Below are 19,562 nucleotides of genomic sequence, written 5' to 3' on the forward strand. Positions count from 1 at the left end.
ATGGTATGCGTGAAGAGTGCGCGATCCGTCTCGTGCAGGCGTACGCGATAAGCCGCATAACGTATGTTGCCCCCTACCTGAGGTGGATCGGGTCCGAAAAAAACAAAGTCGAATGCATGATCCGAAAGGCTTTCAAGAGGGCGGTCGGCGTTCCACTCAACGCGAGCACCGACAAGTTTCTAGAGCTCGGAGTTCACAACTCTCTCAACGAGTTAATCGAGGCGCACGACATTGCGCAATACGAACGATTATCCAGGTCAAAGGCAGGTCGATGCATCCTCGAGTCGCTCAGCATCGCGTACCACACTCAGCATGGAGAAAAGATGGCGGTTCCCGCCTCTGTTCGCGACCGCCTGATCATCCCGCCGCTTCCCAAGAACATGCACCCGACGCACCACGCCGGGAGACGCAACAAACGAGCAAGCGACCTTGAGAAGAAGTTTGGTAACAGCAACGAGGCGGTGTACGTAGACGCGGCGCGATATGGAGGAGGGAGAAGCGCGCACGCGATAGCGGTTGTAGACCGCTCGGGTAGGTGCCTCGCGAGCGCCACGGTGACCACGGGACACACGGAAGCGGCCGAAGAAGCCGCGATAGCCCTAGCGCTCGTCGCGGTGCCGAACGCTGCGATCGTGATCAGCGACTCGCAGGCGGCAATCCGCGGCTTCGCGCGCGGTCGTGTCTCGCGGGAAGCGGCCCGCATACTCCGAATTTCTGACGACGGGGACTCGTCTTCGCCCTCGCAACCCCAAAATTCTACGGTCTTCCTCCTCTGGACCCCGGCACACACCGATGTTCCGCTAGCGGGAAACGAGGCGGCCCACGCCACGGCTCGAGGTCTCACACGCCGAGCCGCCGCTGATTATGTGGCCGCCTCCGCCCCCGAGAGCGGGGCATCGGATCTGCCGGATCGGGACACTACAACAGAAACACAGCAACAAGAAACACACTGGGCGTGGGGCGATCGCCTAACCACGTTCAGAGACCTCACCCAACACTACAGACTCGAAAGACGCAAATTCCCGCCACCACACGATAAACTGAACAGGAACGAGGCCGTGACGTTACGCTTGCTCCAGACACACACCTACCCTAGCCCCGCTATCTTACACCACTGCTATCCGCGTTTGTACCCAACAGACGCGTGTAAAACATGCGGACGCAGAGCAACGCTGCGACACATGCTCTGGGAGTGTACCGGCAACAACGGTAATCAAAGCAGCTCCGTTGGCGACGCGTCCATAATCGCGGCTGTTGCCAGAGTAGAAGGCTCGAGCTCCGTTCTTCCCGACGCCGCCCCGGATGCGGGAGCCGCCGGGGACCTTCTCCGTAGGCGTCGCCGCCGCTGGGAGGCGGCTATCAGAAGTTCAGAGCTGGCAGACCAGCTCTGGGCCGTCCGGCAAGCCGAAGATGCCGCTCGAGTCCAAGAACTTCGAGCCGTCACCTGAGGCCACCACATCAAGAACTGCCGGACTATTCTTTACTAAAGTTTCTTCTTCTTCTTCTTCTTCCCACACAGTGTGGGAATCGATGTAAGCGAAGCTTTCCGTGCTGGTGACGTTGACAGCTACAGCTTAATTTCTTCAACGTTTAGGCTAACACGAGAGTGGTGAGTTGATGTTAAACGTTACCTTGCGTGCACCACTGCCGTTTGTTTGCGTAGTACACAGAACACGCAGGGAGAGGTGTTTGCTTGAGGCGTTGTTGTGCGCCATATTTTATAACTTCTGAGAGCGTTGAGCGTTGTCATTTCCTCACATGGCACATCGCATTGTGGCAGAAGTATTAAACTTGAATTGGATTATGGGGCTCTACGTTCCAAAACCACACTCGGATTATGAGGCAGGCCGTAGTGGCGCACTCGGGATTAATTTTGCCACCGTGGTGTTCATTAACGTGTTCCTAAATCAAAGCACACGTGCGTTTTCTATTTCGCCCCCGTCGAAATACAGCTGCCGCGTTTGGGATCAAATCCACGACCTCTAGCAATGCCATAGCCGCAAAGCCAACGCGACGAACACAGAAGTGTTGATTTGATGGTCGACCGCTTCCGTAGTGTCTCCTGTACCCCGCGGTGCGCTTTAATTAATGCGGCTCTGCTTCTGCACGCCCAGCGTAAGTTGACCGGACGCTTGCCAAATTTGCATGGCGTTTATTTTTCAGAAATAGCAGCAACGTACTGTACCATACCTTGAACTTAAGCTTATCCTGTTTACCCGCAACCGCTGTCGTATAGTAGTGGGGTTTCCTCGGCTTCTCACGTCACCTCCCTCCTCTCTTATAATGGAACTGCCTCTTCTCCCTCCCTCCCTCTCCTCTCTCCAGTTCTACATGCGTCCCCTCTGGCCTCGCACGTTAATAGAAAGGGAAGCGCTGCAGTTTTTGCAATGGTTCTGAGGGGAGTCACTGATAATTACAGCTGTTCCTAGCTGTTCATTCCTCGAAATGGAATTGGAATGGAATGGGGGCACCCATTCCGCAACACTGCACAGCACAGACAGCAAACAGCAGCCGGTCCAGCAGACAGACCTCGCTATAGCTTATAAATGCCGCGTAAAGAAACATGCACACGGCGGCGCGCACGATGCTCGGGAAGACAGAGTGCTTAAACTTTTAACTAACAGTCCGAAACAAGCGCGTTGCAGCACTGGCAAGTAAAAAGTGGTAGAGAATGCTTAATTTTACTCACATAGCGGTAGACCTTTTCAATGTACCTAGATGAACTGCGGTGAATGCGGTAAGTTGGATTGATTGGCTCAACAGTCGCGCGGAGTGTCAGGTTTCCAGCGACCGCAGCGCCACTTGTGAAGCTGTGGAAAACAAGGCAGAAAGCACACAAGTTGGACGCGCGGTGCTCCCAAACCAGCGAATAAAACGTTGCGCCGCCCACTGCAGCAACACTCACTTGGCTACAACAGTGCCGTAAATGTACTCTTGCGTGGCCATGAAGAATGTGGGCAGTGTGACATTGACTTCAAATCTCATTTGATCTGGAAGAGAACACGAGCCGTGAATTCAGCGCCTGGACAGCAGGGGTCCGTGTGCAGTGACCGTATGAGGTGCAGCATTTGTAATGATTTAGACGAATTTGTCTACTTACAGTACTCTTCTACAACAAATGTCATCTCTTCAACTTGGCCCTAAAGGTTAAAAAAAAAGAAAAAAAAGCAATGGTAGGTTCCGATTGCGAACCAAGAAAAAACCTGTTTGCGTGCACAGTTGTCACGCACTAGATGTACCTGAGCAATGACTTGAATTGTCCACTTTCCATAGTCAGGTTGAGGAGACAATGGGTACTCTAGGCTCACGGCACCTGAAGTGAAGTCGACATTTGTCATTGGACAATAACATGGCTGCAAGAGCGCAGACAAAAAAAGAAGAAATCAAAGGAAAGAAAAAGAAATTAAATTATGGGGTTTTACGTGCCAAAACTACTTTCTGATTATGAGGCATGCCGTAGTAGGGGACTCCGGAAATTTTGACTACCTGGGGTTCTTTAACGTGCACCTAAATCTAAGTACACGGGTGTTTTCACATTTCGCCCCCATCGAAATGCGGCCGCCGTGGACGGGATTCGATCCCGCGACCCCGTGCTCAGCAGCCCAACACCATAGCCACTGAGCAACCCCTGTGGTGAAAGGAAAGAGAGTATGTGTGTGTGTGTGTGTGTGTGTGTGTGTGTGTGTGTGTGTGTGTGTGTGTGTGTGTGTGTTTGTGTGTGTGTGTGTGTGTGTGTGTGTGTGTGTGCGTGTGTGTGTGTGCGCGCGTGTGCGTGTGTGTGTGCGCGTGTGCGTGTGTGTGTGTGCGTGTGCGTGTGCGTGTGTGTGGAGGGAATTCACGAAAGCTTACGTTCACACGAACTGTTCGTCACTACCGGGACAATGTATTTCAAATTACGATTAAATAGCGCCCGTTTTATGAACGGCTCTAGCGCATGCGATATGCTTTGTGAACACGGGTCCATATGTGCTCACCAAGATTTGTTCGCCTGGAGAGCCAACGCCGAACAATGGTCCGGTTAGGATTCAGCATGTAAACGTCAATGGCATCCGAGAATGCCTTGAGCTCCGTTGTGACTGGCAGTGCACGAAAATGAACTGAAGCCAAAAAGAAAATACACAAAACACTGAATGAGACCAAAACCAAACAGTATACGCTGCTGACTCGCTGCAAATGACTACTGGACTTACGTCACTCCCCTCTCCCGCAAAACAAGAAGAAAAAACTTCAGCAAACGCGCTAACTGAAATACTACTATTGATAATAACTTCACCTTGCTCAATATGCCCCATACACACAAGCATCAAAAACCATCGAAGTTGTTGACTCGACGTTATCTTAAGCAACGCGACTACATAATGGCATATTTGCCAACCTGTCAACGTTAAAATTCGTAAAGATACTGCGAACTTGATAAAGGAGAGGGGCAGAAGGCATTTTTTTAAAGTTTGCCCTAAGCACACAACTTTTGTGTGATACAAATGCCCTTTATTATCGCTTCTTTACTTCTATACGCATCTTCACCGTTGTGCTGATGAACGACTATGTCGGTTCAGTATGTCCAGGATGGACTTGGTAGTATATCACGCATGCCAACAGATGAAACGTTAGGGCCACAGCGCGAATGCTTGTACGGATCGAGCTAACTAAACTGGCAAAAGCAGAACCACAAATGTCGACTCACGACGGGACTAAACGAAACACGTCGCCGAGGAAAACGTTCAGACGATGGACTCACCCGTCTGGCCTTGCTTGTAGAGAGGCCGGTCCGTCTGAATAAATATAGTCATTGAGCGCTGTGAGAATTCAAGTTCAGTCTCGTACGAAAAGGCAGTGCCGCCAATGACGCCGTTGATATTCCCCTCGACCTTGAGGCGGTAGCTGCCTGAGATGCTAGTCGCAGGTACCTGGCGAGGGGAATACAAATCTTCGGTCAGATAGTGAGGGACATAGCAGGGAAGGCAGACAGGACGCCCGACCTGCTCGCGAGTAGCTCTCCCTGCAAATCCTAAGATTCGCTGCGCACGTGAAGTAGTAAAATTTTGGCGCCTGATACGATTCACCCGATTCGTCTGAACAAGTTTATAGCTGATCAATCACACAAGTGTATCAGCAGCACTGGCGACAAGCACGACTTCAAAATCGCGTGTCTGCAGTGTTCTAACTTCCCTAATTTACGTCTTTATAACCTTGCCCAATCTGTATAGCGCTAATTTCCGGGGAAACAGATACACGAGGACGGCGATGGTCGCGATAAAGAAGCTTATCGTGCTTGAGCAGAGGTCACCACGCGGGAACAGTTCGCCTGTTGCAATGGAGTGCGTGCGCACCTTGAGAAGGATCTCCTCGGGATTTGGAGCCCTGCACTCCTGGCTGTTGTGAGTGACATCGACACCGTTGCGCTGGATCGATGCGACCACGGTGACGGGCTCCGGCATTTGCAGCAGGAGCGTGACCAACACTCGGTACGTCTGACCCGGCCGAACCAACCGAGACGCCACGATCAGATGAGTCCTGCGCGACAAAATCAGCACGCAAGCCCTCTGTTAAGCTGCATGCCCTTTGTTTCTGCAGTCATGTTTCTTTTTTCTTCTCTTTCTTTTTGCCACTTCTGGCGTATTAAGTACTAAACTTGAATGATTAATTAAGAGAAATGGTGTGCACACAGTGGAGAAGTAATCAAAATGAACACAGACACCTCAACTACCCCCTCACTGAAAGTGCTCGAAATTTTCCGGTCACACCCTCTTGACACGGCCTGGACCTCAAGAGCTGGAAACAATTACAACGAGCAAAAAGTCAGCAAAATGAACGGTTACACTCCTCGCGGGAAAATAAAACGGGCATGGGATATAGCGTGCAAGAATTTAACGTGTACGCGTAACACCCGTACAGCCGAAATACAACGTCGCAAAATTCATACGCTGCCCATTAAGTCACGATTAAGTTAGACTGTATAATTTAGGTACGCTGCCGCAGAGTGAGCAGGCACGTTGTGCCCCTTCCGATGGCAGTTGCAAGTCTGCTCCTCGCCTTCCCTTTCCTGTCAAGTGTATATATATGTTTGCGGAGCAATGGGAGAGTCGGCTCACCAGCAGCGAGCTCACGGCCCAAAGGGCCCTAGTGCAGCACGCGAGCGATGCAGCGCGACTCAGTGGAGCCCTGGAATAGGGGCCCACCCTTGCTGAAGAGAAGTCTCCAGTCGCCAGCGCCAAGAAGATGAAGACGACGGAGACCTCATAACCGCGAAACTCTCGAAAGACTCAAAAGTTTTCCCTCCCTCCCTCCCTCCCTCCCTCCCTCAAACAACAACAACAACAACAACAACAACAAGGAGAAGAAGAAGTAGAAGAAGAAGAAGACCGCTCTTGCAGTGTGAGAAGCCAGATCCGAGGCAAAAACGAGACTGGTGGCGCCATCGTACCAGCTCGCCGTGACGTCATTAATGTCGACAGTGTCTCCTCGGGTCCGGTTAATTGTTTGGCGGTAAAGGAGGGGTTAATTGCATTCTAAATTAACCAATGAACCAAGCTCTGTCATGTCTCGAGAACTGTCCTAGCGCCAGAACTGCTCACATACGGCAAAGTGCTCGCAAATATGTAACCTCGCCCTGAAGTACTGGCGTTAGAGTTTACGGCGCGAAATTTAGGAAAGGAAAGCTTGGCCCCGATTTCTGCCAACAGTGATGAACAGTTTTTCCAGCTATGTGAATTAAAATAGGGCCTTGAAAGAATCCTTTACCAGTCTCAATTGATTAAGCGTTGCTCTTTAAGCTGATTAATTAAGACAAATTATGTAATTAGGCGGAATGCAAAAAATAATATGAGTATCCCCAAGTGACGGCAAACAGCATTACCGTGATTCTGCCCAGCTACGTGGCATTTGTATATCTTTAAATCATGGGTGCATGATAGTTGGGACACCCTGTATATGCGTGAGCAATTCCAGTGCCTTCCTGCTCGTTTTACGAACGCTAACATTATGGGAACACAAGAACATTTTGGTGATCCCACGCACTGTGGGAATATATATTATGCGAACCATTGTGCAGTTACTTGGCTATCGAGCATTGTTTGGGCTTCCTCAAACCGTTACCGAATGAACCAATGTGTTGGTGCAAATTGAGTAATTGTGAGTGTAGGCCGCGAGCGTACGTTTGCGTGTAATATCATACGTACAGTGCTCACGGAATGAAATGGGACACGGAGCATTTAGTAGAACCCTACATATGTGCGAAGTACGCGGGAGCACCATGTCATGTCGCTAATAATTTGGTCACCAAAGGTGACGAGGACCCCGGTGTAAGTGTACGCGCCAGAATTACCTCGATGTGACACGAACTCCAGCCGGTTGAAACGAAAGTATGCGCATTTTCTTAGCCCTAAATTGACGCGTTTCATTCCGTGAGCACTGTACTTATGGCTATGCCATGTGGTGCATGTTAAAACAATGGCATTTGAACTCCAGGGGGCGAAATGTTGAAACATGATTAACTTGGGCGATCATGAGGTTGGTAACTGTGAAGGAGTTTCTACGTAGCGTAAACTGCTACTAGGAAGGCGCTGGGGAAAGTGGGCCGGTCCCGGGGACAGTAAAGTCTACAATAAGGCACCTCAAAGCACGAGCTGTCACAGGGAAAGACGACGAGAAAGGGCCACGTGCGCACACGACGAGTGTTTTAACATGCTGGCTGCCTCTGGAACGAGATAAGAACGCGTGCGACCTGAGTGCACTCTGATAAGTACCACGAAAGAAGAAAATAAAAGGATCGTGGCCAAGTGGCTAGTGCACCGGACTACTGTGCCCCACGACAGACTCGACTCCCCTGTTGGCCACACACTATAGTTTGTTTGTTTGTTTTCTTCATCAAAGCGAGGCCAGACAAAAAACCCCTCACCCTCCCACCTATTTACCTACCTACAAGAAACACACACACACACACACACACACACACACACACACACACACACACACACACACACACACACACACACACACAGAGAGAGAGAGAGAGAGATAACTGGGTTCTTAATCTACCAAAGATGGCACTTTACAACAAATAAATTCTGTGTTTTACGTGCCAAAACCACGACCTGGTTATGAGGCACACGCCGTAGTGGGGGACTGCGGATTAATGTTGACCTTTTGGGGTTCTTTAACGTGCACCAAATGCGCAGTACTCCACGCGCGTTTTTGCACTTCGCCCCTATTGAAAGGCGGCCGCCGTGGGTGGAGTCGAACCCGCAACCTCGTGCTTAGCAGACCAACACCATAGCCACGAAACTACCACGGCAGGTGGACGGCGCTTTTGTGAAGTGGAAAATCTCACTTAGAACTGGAAGCAGTGAAGAGGGGGCCGATCACAGGTGAAATGAAACCTCATGATGGTGCCAAGGCTTCTACAAGTGAACGCATCTTCGTGAGGTCTTGACGAAGACAAGTGGCTGCTCGCCAAAAACCATCGTATCTCTAAGGTGTCTTTTTTTTTTTAATCTGCCCCAAACTTTTTACAAGTGCCTGTGATATAGCACAATTCTAGTGATTGATCTAAATTACTCGATGAGACGGCCGCTATTTCTACGAGAAATTAAAATGCTCATTTGAATGATTAAGATAACTGCGATAATTATGAGAGCTTTGCCAAGCTGCGTAATAAGCAACTTTTCTTTTTTTTTTGCTCACCCCCTTTGTTCTGTACTTTCAGAGCACAAAATACACTATTTGTCAGAGTATTTGTCTAAACCTTTTTATTTAATTATTCAACGGCACATATGTTGATCTACGAATTGTAGCTGGCGAGTTCACAAGGCCTATATCCGCTTGGAACGAATTCTCAGGACTGCACCAGTTTCGAGAGAGTAATTTTATTGAGAAAGCAATTGCATGGACAATCCAGGCGCATTTTGTCATCGCCGCGATGTTCCGTATAAATTTCAAGGACGATAACGTCGTCGCTGCGCGCCGTATGCTGTATGTGCGAGTGAAAGCGTGCGAAGTCACGTGAGCCGACGATCGCAGCTCAATCTCGCGCGCTCAAGGCAGGAAAGCGGGGAGGAAGCGCGCCGCCTTCCGTCGCGCCCACGGAACAGGGTAGGCAGGGGATCGTTGTACATCGGCAGCAACGCACGGCTAGGTGGGCTTCATCTTGAAGGCGATCTGCTTTGGGTTTAGAGTCTAATGTTGAATTCCAATGGCAGATCCAGATCAAGTTTTTCTGCTCTGTATGGAGCAATCGTATTCCAATGGCAGAATGGGAGCGTGAGCTGTGTGTTCCAATGGCAGATTGGGACCAGCCGCTGATCCCGGATTGCTCCGTGGAGCAAAAACATTTGCTCCGCCGAAATCGGCAGACTTGACCGGAAGTCCTCGTGACGTATTTCCTTCACCCGCCTCTGCTTCCTGTCACGGTCGCCTGTTTCCGGTGGCGGGCAGCTATGGACGACATGGGAAACGTGGACGCCGCTTCGCGCCGTGCGATTTTGTTCGCGCTCCTAACAGCTCCGACTCACAGTACGATTTCCAAGTCGAGTGATGATTCTTCTGACACGGACAGTGAAATGGGGTGGTGGGTTGTGCTTCCGTGCGCTTGTTCCTCTCTCTATTCTAGCGCCCTCTCACTTGATTTTCCTGTACTAAGTGCCCCCGCGGGAGCGCACGCGTTCCCTTCGCAGATATGGTGTGAGCAGATGAGAGTGATCTCAGTCGGAGCGACGCGCTCCGTTCGTGACCCGGCCGAGCGCTCGCGATCTAACATTGGAATTCAACATAAGTTGGCTGACAGCTCGTAGCTTTGCGTGTGCTGTGTTCTTATCGCGCAATTTGCGTTGAATCAATAGACAGCACGAAGGTCACTTCGCTCGCTGATGCTGCCGCGCTTCATCGCTGCCTCCTCGAGTAATTTAGATCAGGGGTTCAAATTGGGCTATCTGAAGGCAATTTTGTTTAACTTTGGTGCAGCTAAAAAAAAGACATCCTATAGAACCATTGAGTTCCCTACAAAAATCAGCAGAGGGAAGAACGCTTTCAACACAGTTGAAAGGGCGCTGCAAGCATGGCGTCAGCATGGGAATGATGGGTAGTGCCTGAAATTCCATGCTTCTAGCTTTAAACGGCTTCGTGAGTTTTCAAATTGATATTTCTAGAAAGTATTGCGAAATATTCGCAGTGATTACTCAGGTGCGCCGAAAATTATTGCCTTCGTGCGTATAGGAAATTATGATTTCTTAGAAATTTAAGAAGTTAAACTGAATAAGTAAGACCACGTGAACGTCTGCAGTCACAAACATGAAGATTAGACAAATACATGTATACTATCCATAATTTTCGGGAAACCTGAATGATCGTAGTATCAGAGCACCCTCCAGCAATTTTTCCAGAAGACTGCATGCCTCTACGTGAAGTTCCCACGTTAGCTAGAAGTTTTCAAAACACGCTGGCTCTACACAGTCGTTATTGTCGCCGACAATCATCTACAGGTTTCCTTGGATGACGTTTAAGATTTAAAAGCTTATGTACCATAGTACGTGCACTTTAAGGTTTACGCGAAAAACGGAGAAACCTGTCAGATCGCAAATCGAGCACCACGCTGTCACCATGCGAAGCAGCAACAAACAGCTGTCGAACTATTCCTGCTGGCGATATACGAAAAACCGACATATTGGAGATTGCTGATGACAAAAGTTACGCAAGAATGTGCTGCTACCTTCTGTCGAGCTGCGGAAAACCAAAGAAAGAAGCATCAGCAAACAACGAACCGCAGTAGGCATGCCACTCGGTGCACTTACGGCTGCTGGTGGTGAATTGGCACGCTGTCGATCCTGTTGTCCGTGTAGCCAGCGTACTGCGCGGACGACAGCGACAGCAGCGCCACCAGCAGCGATGTCACCGCCGCCGCCAGCATGGTCGCCCTGCGAAGAGTCGAGAGACGGGGGCGTCATTTTATACGCGGCGGTTGTCTCTCGCGCACACGCGCGAGACTTCCGCACGCGTGAACGAACAGTGCGGCTCGCGTTGGCCGAGCGGTTTTGCTCGAACACTTGCCCCGGCCTGAAATCAACTACAGTTTCCTACTAACATTACTAGATGAAACTATAGCGCTACGGTCGTTCACTTAGCATGGTAATGATGGTTAGTACAGGCGTTGTCTGACCTACGTGCTTGCGGCTTCAGGTGTTTTGTGGCTTTGTTTGCGACACTTTATCTGCCTTCATTAGCCTAAATTTCGAAGAATCTTAGTTTTTCTAAGCGCAGAAGGCAATAGGGCTCTCCGCACATGCACAATAATTTTTAGTTGTTGCATTTATAACGCAATATTTTGTTGAAAAATGACCGATTTCCAAAAGTCACGAAGCCGCTTGAAGGCAGAAGAACGAAGTTAGATCCATAGCACCTACCATCATTCTCATACGGGCTGAACCACCATGCTTGCAGCTCCCATAGACGCTAAACGCCAGAGTTCCCTCTAATCATTTTCGTAGGAAACTCAATGGAAGAAACCCCGGTCTCATGTCTTTTCGTGCAGTGAACTTTATCGAGAAAGAAGTGCGAGGTTTCGGGCTTTCCAAATACAGAAGCACGCGTCAATCATCAATAGATGTATGTCTCTCCTAATTTTGGGCAAGTAATGACAAAATTTGTTTGCAAAATCTTGATTAGCTTCAAAAAAGTGTTGCAAACCTGCATGCAAAACCGCAAGCTTCCGTTTAAGAAAACAGTAAAAATCACCAGCAAGAACATTTACAGGAAATGGCCTGAATGACTATTAGCAATTGTTAAAGGTGGCCGAACAAAACGGAGGTGACGGTTGTTTTTGGCGCTCTGTCCGTACGTGTTCAGCGTTCTTGTTTTGCTTTCTGAATCATTTAAGTCCTGACATTGCTACATTGCACCAGCATTTACTGCTGCGTGCGTGGAACGCGGAAGTTTACACAGCAAGCAAACGAAGTTACAACATAATCATACCTGCCAACCCGTGACCATTAAAGTTAGCAAGAATCATGCAGACATGACAAAATCCGGGGGAGCGGAATGGGGGCAGCTGCGGACATCAATAATTTTGTTTATAGCTTGGCCTGAGACCATACCTTCTGTAGGATACATATGCATTTTATTCCGCAATTATTTACATTTAGACGCAGCTCACAAGCTGTGGCAAACTTAGAACAGCAGATACTGAGAGGCGACACATTGTTCTTCTAAGTGACTTTTCCGGCGATATCACTGTTGTGTCTTCTTCAGGAGCTTGCCCGAATAAATTAGATCGAAGGGAGTGACCAGTGAGCTGATGAGCCGGGTCTATCTTTAGTTTCACCACACTGGTACCTGCCAGAATGTATAAAGTGGCGAATGATAGCGAGATAAAAGCGGCCTTAAATACGGCAGCTTGACTAGCTCCACTGGCCCCTCTGGAATATAGTATAGTATCTCGCACTACCGCAAAAGGGCGAAACATGTACCATCTTAACTTACGTACCACCACGCCATATATACGTACTCCACCTACGCTCGGCAAGCGCCATTAAAATTTGTTTGCTCGTGGCGCATAGCGATACTCGCAGGTACGAATTTCAGAGTACAGAACATTACAAGCAGTAAAAAGGAACAACAAGCAAACACGGAATAGTCTAAAAGCGACCATTACCATACGGAGTACAGTCACTGCGGTCTCCTGCTACGAGTGGTATCCGGTAAATTTTACTCCTTACATGCGCCACGACACGTCGAAATAACGACAACGCAGATGCACAGAGAAACCTCATCGAGAACGCCGGTCTATAGTTCGACAAGTTCGAAATCCAGGAAATGTCATATGCGTACACAGTCAAAGCATTGCACCCGAAATAGGCGCGTACATGCGAGCGCCGTTCCACGAAACGCTCGCAAAAGTTCCGGTCGAACAACGAACACAGGCACGCGGCGGCGCACAGGCATTCAGGCTTGGAGATCTCGCAGCTATGCCGCATGTTTCCGCAACGAAATTGCAACCCCGAAATTTGCTTTAAAAGAATGCGCTGGCTTTTGAGGAGCTGTTAACTGGAGCGCCAATGTACTTCGTAGCACGCATCATCATAAGGTCGGACATCTCGGAAATGAATTCTTCTAAGCAGACACGACTTCCCTACGGCTTCAATTTTATACACATGCGCAATCACTTAAAACATTTGCCCTTAACGTGGTGCAAGAAAGAATATAGAGGGCATTACTGTTTCACTTCTGTTAATATCCTGATCGGCTTATATAGAAGAAAAAGAAAACAACCTTTCTTTTTCTTCAGGTTTTGAACGCACCTATTTCAGGTAACTGCCACAAATTCCGAGTAAAAACTAGCAGGCCTTTGTAAACCCCAACCCCAAAACTGTCTGGAAGTAATAATCTAGTGACTGCAATTTTGGAATCTCCACGCGCTTTCTTTGCAAAGCCACGGCAATATATAAAAGTTGCGTTCGCCGCGCTTATTACAAACATTACCCAAACGTCGGCAATCTACCGTGCAAGCAAGCGGACATCGATTCCCGCCCGACACGTAACCACAGAAATCTCTGCACAGCGGAAAGACACAGGTCACACAGCGTGGTGCGATGACGAAAGCGAGCGCGGAAGGAAGACCCGAGCTCGCAAAGCCGCCTAAGAAGCCGCTCGGCGACGCGCCCGCAGCCCCGGTTCCGAACTCCGCGAGCTCGCGCGAGACCATCGTCGGGAGAGGTTCCCGAGGACGGCCGTCCGCCCACCAGACACGCGATGCAGCCGCGGCGACGCGTAGGCAAATAGCACGTCCCCTCGAATTCGTCGCCGCTCGCCACCGAGTAGGGGGGCTCCAAGCGGGATGCGCGCGCAATTTATGAGATAACGCGGCCACGAAGAAGGAAGGCACGGGCGCAGGCGACCTCACTAAAAACGGCGGCGCGCATATAAACGGCGCGATCGACGACGCAGGAACGGCGAGGAGCGGAGGCGCGCTGCCGTAAACGTCGACCCCGCTGCCCCGTGGCCAAAGTTCCGCGAAACGGATGACGATTTACAGCGCGGAAGGCGGTGCGTGGCTGAGGACGCGCAAGAAACGGTGGTCCGCAGGATAAAACGGCGCGTAAAACCGGTGTGCCGTACTAGAAGCATAGGCCGTGCGTTCAGAGCCGAAGGATTCCGAACGGCGCTCGACGCGCCAGAAGGAGGCATTTCAATTAAGATAATGCCCGGGTAAACAGCGAGGCGCACGCACAGCGATCTTTCCTTGCGAGTGGTGTTTACGATTCCTCGCGAATTTTAAGAGGCCCATCGGCGAAACGGCCGTCGCGATCAATAGATGTCAAACGGGTGGCACGGACACACGGAGATGCTATATCATCGAGGAAGAAAGGAAAAAAAAATATCAGAAGCGAAAAGGAGGAGGGTGGTCAGTGCCGGCGTGCCTCACAAGAAAAAAGATTGAAAGAAAAAATGACAGACGGATCGGGGAGTGGGCAGCGAACGCGACTCGGAACGAGAGAGAAATATATCCCACAATTCGTTTTACACGGCGAAAAAAATTACCGACCCCATCTCTTCTCCGTTTTGCTGCGGGTCTACTGCTGTTCTTCAACCACCGTGGCCTTTCGTAGGTCAGCGTTCTGGTTTCAGATGTCGCCGCCGCAGCGCCGATGAAGGTTGTTGTGTGACGACTGTTATAGTTTGAGGACGATCCCAGCGCTGACATCCAGTTGTCAGGATTGGGGGCTCAATCCCACCCCGTTCGTAATCAGTTGTCAAGATTGGAGTCGGGCATGAATTAGATGGTAGCTGGCCCATGTTGTCGTCCAACTTCTCCACGCTGAGGACAGAAGGGAAGGACTTCTTCGCATCGAGAACGAGGAATATGGGTTTATTTACAGTATCTACATCAGGATGTTTGCAGTTCATCAGTCTAGCATGACTGCGAGAGAAATTACATTGAGCAGCCGCACAACAGCGGTTTATAAACACTCGGTCCTCCCTCGATCCCAAGGTGAGGGAAACGTTCGACCAGTCATCGTAAGCAAGTCGCCTCTCTGCGCGAGGGATTACACACACACACTTCCACACAGGTTCACGGTCCTCAACCGACGTCAGACGGACTTCGTAGAACTCGGGGCTTACGTCAGGAAAGGCGCCTTTTATTCCCCGAGCTGACCCCGGCAGCGCGGCCGCCAGTTGCCCATTGTCTTGCGCCTTGAACGGCGCGTGGGAAGGGGCCTCGAACTACGTTCCCTCGGGGAGTCCCCCGCTCGCGGCAGACCAGGTAGGCGGTGTCGTGTTCCGGCACAAAGCCTGCTTCGTCGAACTCATCTCGGCTCCTGCGACGGAGAGTCGAGGACGCGCGTCTTATCCTCCGGACACAGTCGACTTAGCGACGTCGTGGCTAGAGGGTGCGGCGGCCTTCCAGAAAAAGTTTGACGCCGCTGTCGCAACTGGCTGGCAAAACTTGCACCTCAGCAGACCGTTCTCAACACGAAATAATCCCGCTGCATAATTTAGTGTTTTTGACTCATTGTGCAGGCAGAAACGCAACCCGCAATGTTTTTCTTATAGTTGTTATTACTTTATTCTCATTATTAAATATATTACACTGCAGAGATCTCCCACAAGGTTGATGTGTTCTCTATTCTCTAACACAGCTCGCTCACGACTGAAGTTACATGCCAGGGCCAGACATTTTAAAAGTGAAATCTACGATTCCAGTTAAAATGATAAAGAAAAAAAGGGGGGGAGAGAGGGAGAGGGAGAGAGAGAGAGAGAGAGAGAGAGAGAGAGAGAGAGAGAGAGAGAGAGAGAGAGAGAGAGAGAGAGAGAGAGCTTCAGCGTTCCAACGACAGAAGACATGCTCGCCGTCTCTTTGTTCCTATGTCCCGCGGAAACAATAGGTCGGCAGCATATTGAGATTAAAGACCACATCAAGGGGGCAAGATCCCGGGTAATACTGTATTGCATAGTAGAACGGTGCACGGGCCGCAGTTTACAAGATCGTTGGTGTGATTTAAATATTGCATTACAACCCCGGAAAGGCCAGAGCACGATGCTGAATGTAGCGGACCACAGTCCAACTCGACTCAGCACAGTCCAATACGGCAGGCCTAGGGCCTCACCTTGCTATGTCCGAACAAAGCTGCTCCATCGACTACCGAATATATTGACACGTGTACTTGTCTTTATCGGGCGACAAGTATTGTCACCTAACAAATGTTATCGCACAGCGCGGGACGCGCCTGCACGTGTCCGAAGTTTCTGGAAAGTTATCGATGCTTCTAACCGCTGTCTGTTGTCGCCGAACGTTGTGTTATCTGATTTCATCGCTTGACACGAATGGTGTAGAACATTTTAGAAGGCATGCGGGTCCCAACGTTTAATCTGGAACATTCGATGATTGCTGTATAAAAGCCGACGCGCTTGACCCGCTGATCAGATTTTCGACGATCGCCGACCGTGTTCGCCGCTATCGTTGCGCTATAAGTGTAGCCTGTTTTGTGGGCACAGGTTCGCCCAATAAAAGATAGTTTTGTCTATCACAGTATTGCTACTGTGTTCTTAACGTCACCACCACGTGACAATATATATATATATATATATATATATATATATATATATATATATATATATATATATATATATATATATATATATATATTCATTTTCATGGAAGCTCCTGGAACATGTCGTTCCGAACCAACTTCAACCTTACCTAGAATCCAGCGACTTCTTTCCCGAAACAATGTTCGGATTCCGGCCCCACCTTTCTACCCACGACATTCTTTAGCTGAAGGCACAAGTCCTTGAACACCTCGCACTACACAACACCGGAGCAATTCTAGCAGTCGACCTCAAAGACACTTTCGGCAATGTGGCTCACCATACCATCCTTACAAACCTACGTCTCACGAACTGTGGTCGTAATACCTACAATTACATACGCGCCTTTCTAAGCAACCGCACGGCCACGATAGGCAGCATTGGCTCACTCAGAGCCCCGACGTTACCTACCCGGAACAAAGGAACCCCACAAGGTGCTGTTCTATCCCCCACCCTTTTCAATATTACCATGATGAAATTACCTGACAAATTCAACGCAACGCCAGGAATCAGGCATGCAATATACGCCAATGATATCACTACCTGGACCACTACTGGTTCCAAAGGAGAGAAACAAGACGCCCTCCAACAAGCGACCGACGTCGTACAGCAATATGCAAGAACAAGAGGTCCCCGATGCTCCCCCGAGAAGTCGGAACAATTAGTCGTTCGACAGAAATCACGAAGAAAACTAAATGAAATACCCCACATCACCCTCACCCTCGACGCTAAAGAAATACCCTCAGTAAACCACGTCCGCATCCTCGGCCTTCACATCCAAGAGGACGGCGGATGTGAATACGCCATACAACGTCTCAAGCAGACCACCTTCCAAATAATGTGCATGGTCAGCCGCATCACCATCAAACAATACAGAATGAAAGAAGACATAACACAGCTCCTCCAGGCCCTGATAATCAGCCACATCGCCTACGCTGCCCCGTACCTACCTCTCTCTTCCAAATAGAAAGATCAAATAGACATACTTCTGCGGAAAGCATACAGGCAAGCGCTCGGCCTACCACCGGGAACAGCCACACTAAAGCTCGAAGCGCTAGAAGTCCATAACACAGTAAGATAAATTATAGACGCCCACCTCACAAGCCAACGAGAACGACTAGAACGGTCCTAGCGCACCTAGGCTACCCACACACGGCAAAGGCCACGAACAAGCAATTCATCTGGCCCCCAACTTCCGGGAGCACATCAAGGTAGCCCCTATCCCTAGAAGCATGCACCCGGAACATCATGCCGGTTGTCGCCAAGCTCGCGCAGTAACACTCCAGACAAGATAGGACAGTCTCCCCACCACACTATACACAGATGTCACGCAGTGCCCCTAAAAAGCAGCCATGACGGCCCGCGTTGTCGACTATAACCCACAAGAGGTGGTCTCGATGACGGTCCGCACTGCCAGCGCCCTCGAAGCGGAGGGGACAGCCATCGCCTTGGCCATAACCTCTATCTAGTCTAATCAACGAGCACGTCACAATTTTTACTGATTCCCAGGCAGCTTGCGGTAGCTACACGAGAGGCAGAATATCTTCCGTCGCCCACCAACTCCTCAAACAAGCCTCCCAATTCACGGACGTTGAAATAGTATGGACTCCAGGACACGAGTCCCTCCATGAAAATCAGCATGCGCATGCTATAGCCCGAGCTCATGCCTCCCAGGCGTCACAAGAGAGGAATACAGTCGCATCTATGGAGCTCGTACCTTTACACTACAACGTCATACTACAACAGACGACAACACCTACCTCCACACAAGATCCTCTCACACGAAGACTCCGTAGCATGGCGACAATTACAAACCAACACATACTCCCTTTTAAGCAAACTACACGCAATACACCCGATACACTATACTCATACAAATGCCCCCTTTGTAACGACTACGCCTCCATATATCACACCACATGGGGCGTGCCCCAACGTAAAGGCAGCTCCGCAAATACCCAACCCCACACCCGAGCAGTGGGAGGCCGTGCTGACTAGCTCGGACCCTCATGATCAGCAGCAATTAGTGCTGCGGGCCCGGGAGACAGCAAGAGCTGCAGGTGCCTTGGACTGAGGACGCCTCCCTGCAAAAGCAATAAGACATCTGCTTGTGCTTTTTTTTTATAAATGTTTTTCCTCCTCCTCCTCCAACGCTCAAGGCTGAAGTTGGTTTCGTTGGTTTTGGCTCAGATACGAGTCAAGATTGCATAACGAAACATTCGACCAATGCTTGTTTGGGAGTGGGCGAATGGAAACATGAAAACTTTGCATTGCGGCCATCTGATACAACGCAAAGCTGAAGCTTGTCGGAAATGACCAACTTAACAGTCGGTGCTGAGCAGACATCACGAACAAAACGAGCAAAGATACACATTGGCGCTCAACAGTTGCTGTGTCATCCTTCGAACCGGCGCTGTTGTGCGCCGACACCGCAAAGGAGGAGAACAAAAAGCCGTCGACGTTGATGTCCGCGGTTTAAGCTTTCTTTTTCTTATTGGGATTACACCAATGTTTTTTTTTTCTTCTCGAAAATAAATAAAAATATGCATATTAACATTCTTCTCAGCCAAGTACTTACCTACCGTGGATATTTGCCATGCAATAAGCTGCTGCTGCTCATGATGATAACCTTAAAGGCAGTGACACCAGCCCACCCATGGGAGCTTCGCCAAGAGTGGGCCGGTTACCTACGTAGACACCTAACGTAACCGCTGCGGCTTCCTCCACGCCCACATCAAAAATGCCGCGCTACTACAGCAAACAGGAAGCATTCTGCTAAACCGCCGCCACAGAGGATAAGGGCGAACTCCATACGGTCTGGCTATAATCAAAGGCTTTGTCAATTTCGTGTCCGCCTTCGTTATAATAGTGTAACGCCCACCACGAAATTGGGCACACTGCGCTGAGCGCGACGCAAAGCGGCCGCGAGAGCCAGGACAGGCGTTGCTGTCTTCTGTACTCGCAGATTGTCGTTCCCGTTTACAGGA

General features: G+C 49.8%; 1 protein-coding gene across 7 annotated transcripts in view; it reads right to left on the minus strand.

Annotated features, from left to right (window-relative positions):
* Positions 1–19,562, minus strand: part of Mcr (macroglobulin complement-related) — a 242,829-nt gene that overhangs the window by 50,406 nt on the left and 172,861 nt on the right. For all 7 annotated transcript variants that reach the window (XM_070530061.1, XM_070530075.1, XM_070530064.1 and 4 more), the window contains 8 exons: positions 10,785–10,907; positions 5,331–5,514; positions 4,739–4,907; positions 3,975–4,097; positions 3,240–3,313; positions 3,101–3,140; positions 2,906–2,990; positions 2,690–2,810 (listed from right to left, as the gene is read on the minus strand). In XM_070530061.1, the coding sequence (XP_070386162.1) occupies positions 2,690–2,810; positions 2,906–2,990; positions 3,101–3,140; positions 3,240–3,313; positions 3,975–4,097; positions 4,739–4,907; positions 5,331–5,514; positions 10,785–10,900 (912 nt within the window). In that variant the 5' untranslated portion in view covers positions 10,901–10,907. The remainder of the gene's footprint in view (positions 1–2,689; positions 2,811–2,905; positions 2,991–3,100; positions 3,141–3,239; positions 3,314–3,974; positions 4,098–4,738; positions 4,908–5,330; positions 5,515–10,784; positions 10,908–19,562) is intronic.

The sequence above is a fragment of the Dermacentor albipictus genome, chromosome 1 (assembly GCF_038994185.2).
Source record: "Dermacentor albipictus isolate Rhodes 1998 colony chromosome 1, USDA_Dalb.pri_finalv2, whole genome shotgun sequence".
In the NCBI taxonomy this organism is placed as follows: Eukaryota; Metazoa; Arthropoda; class Arachnida; order Ixodida; family Ixodidae; genus Dermacentor; species Dermacentor albipictus.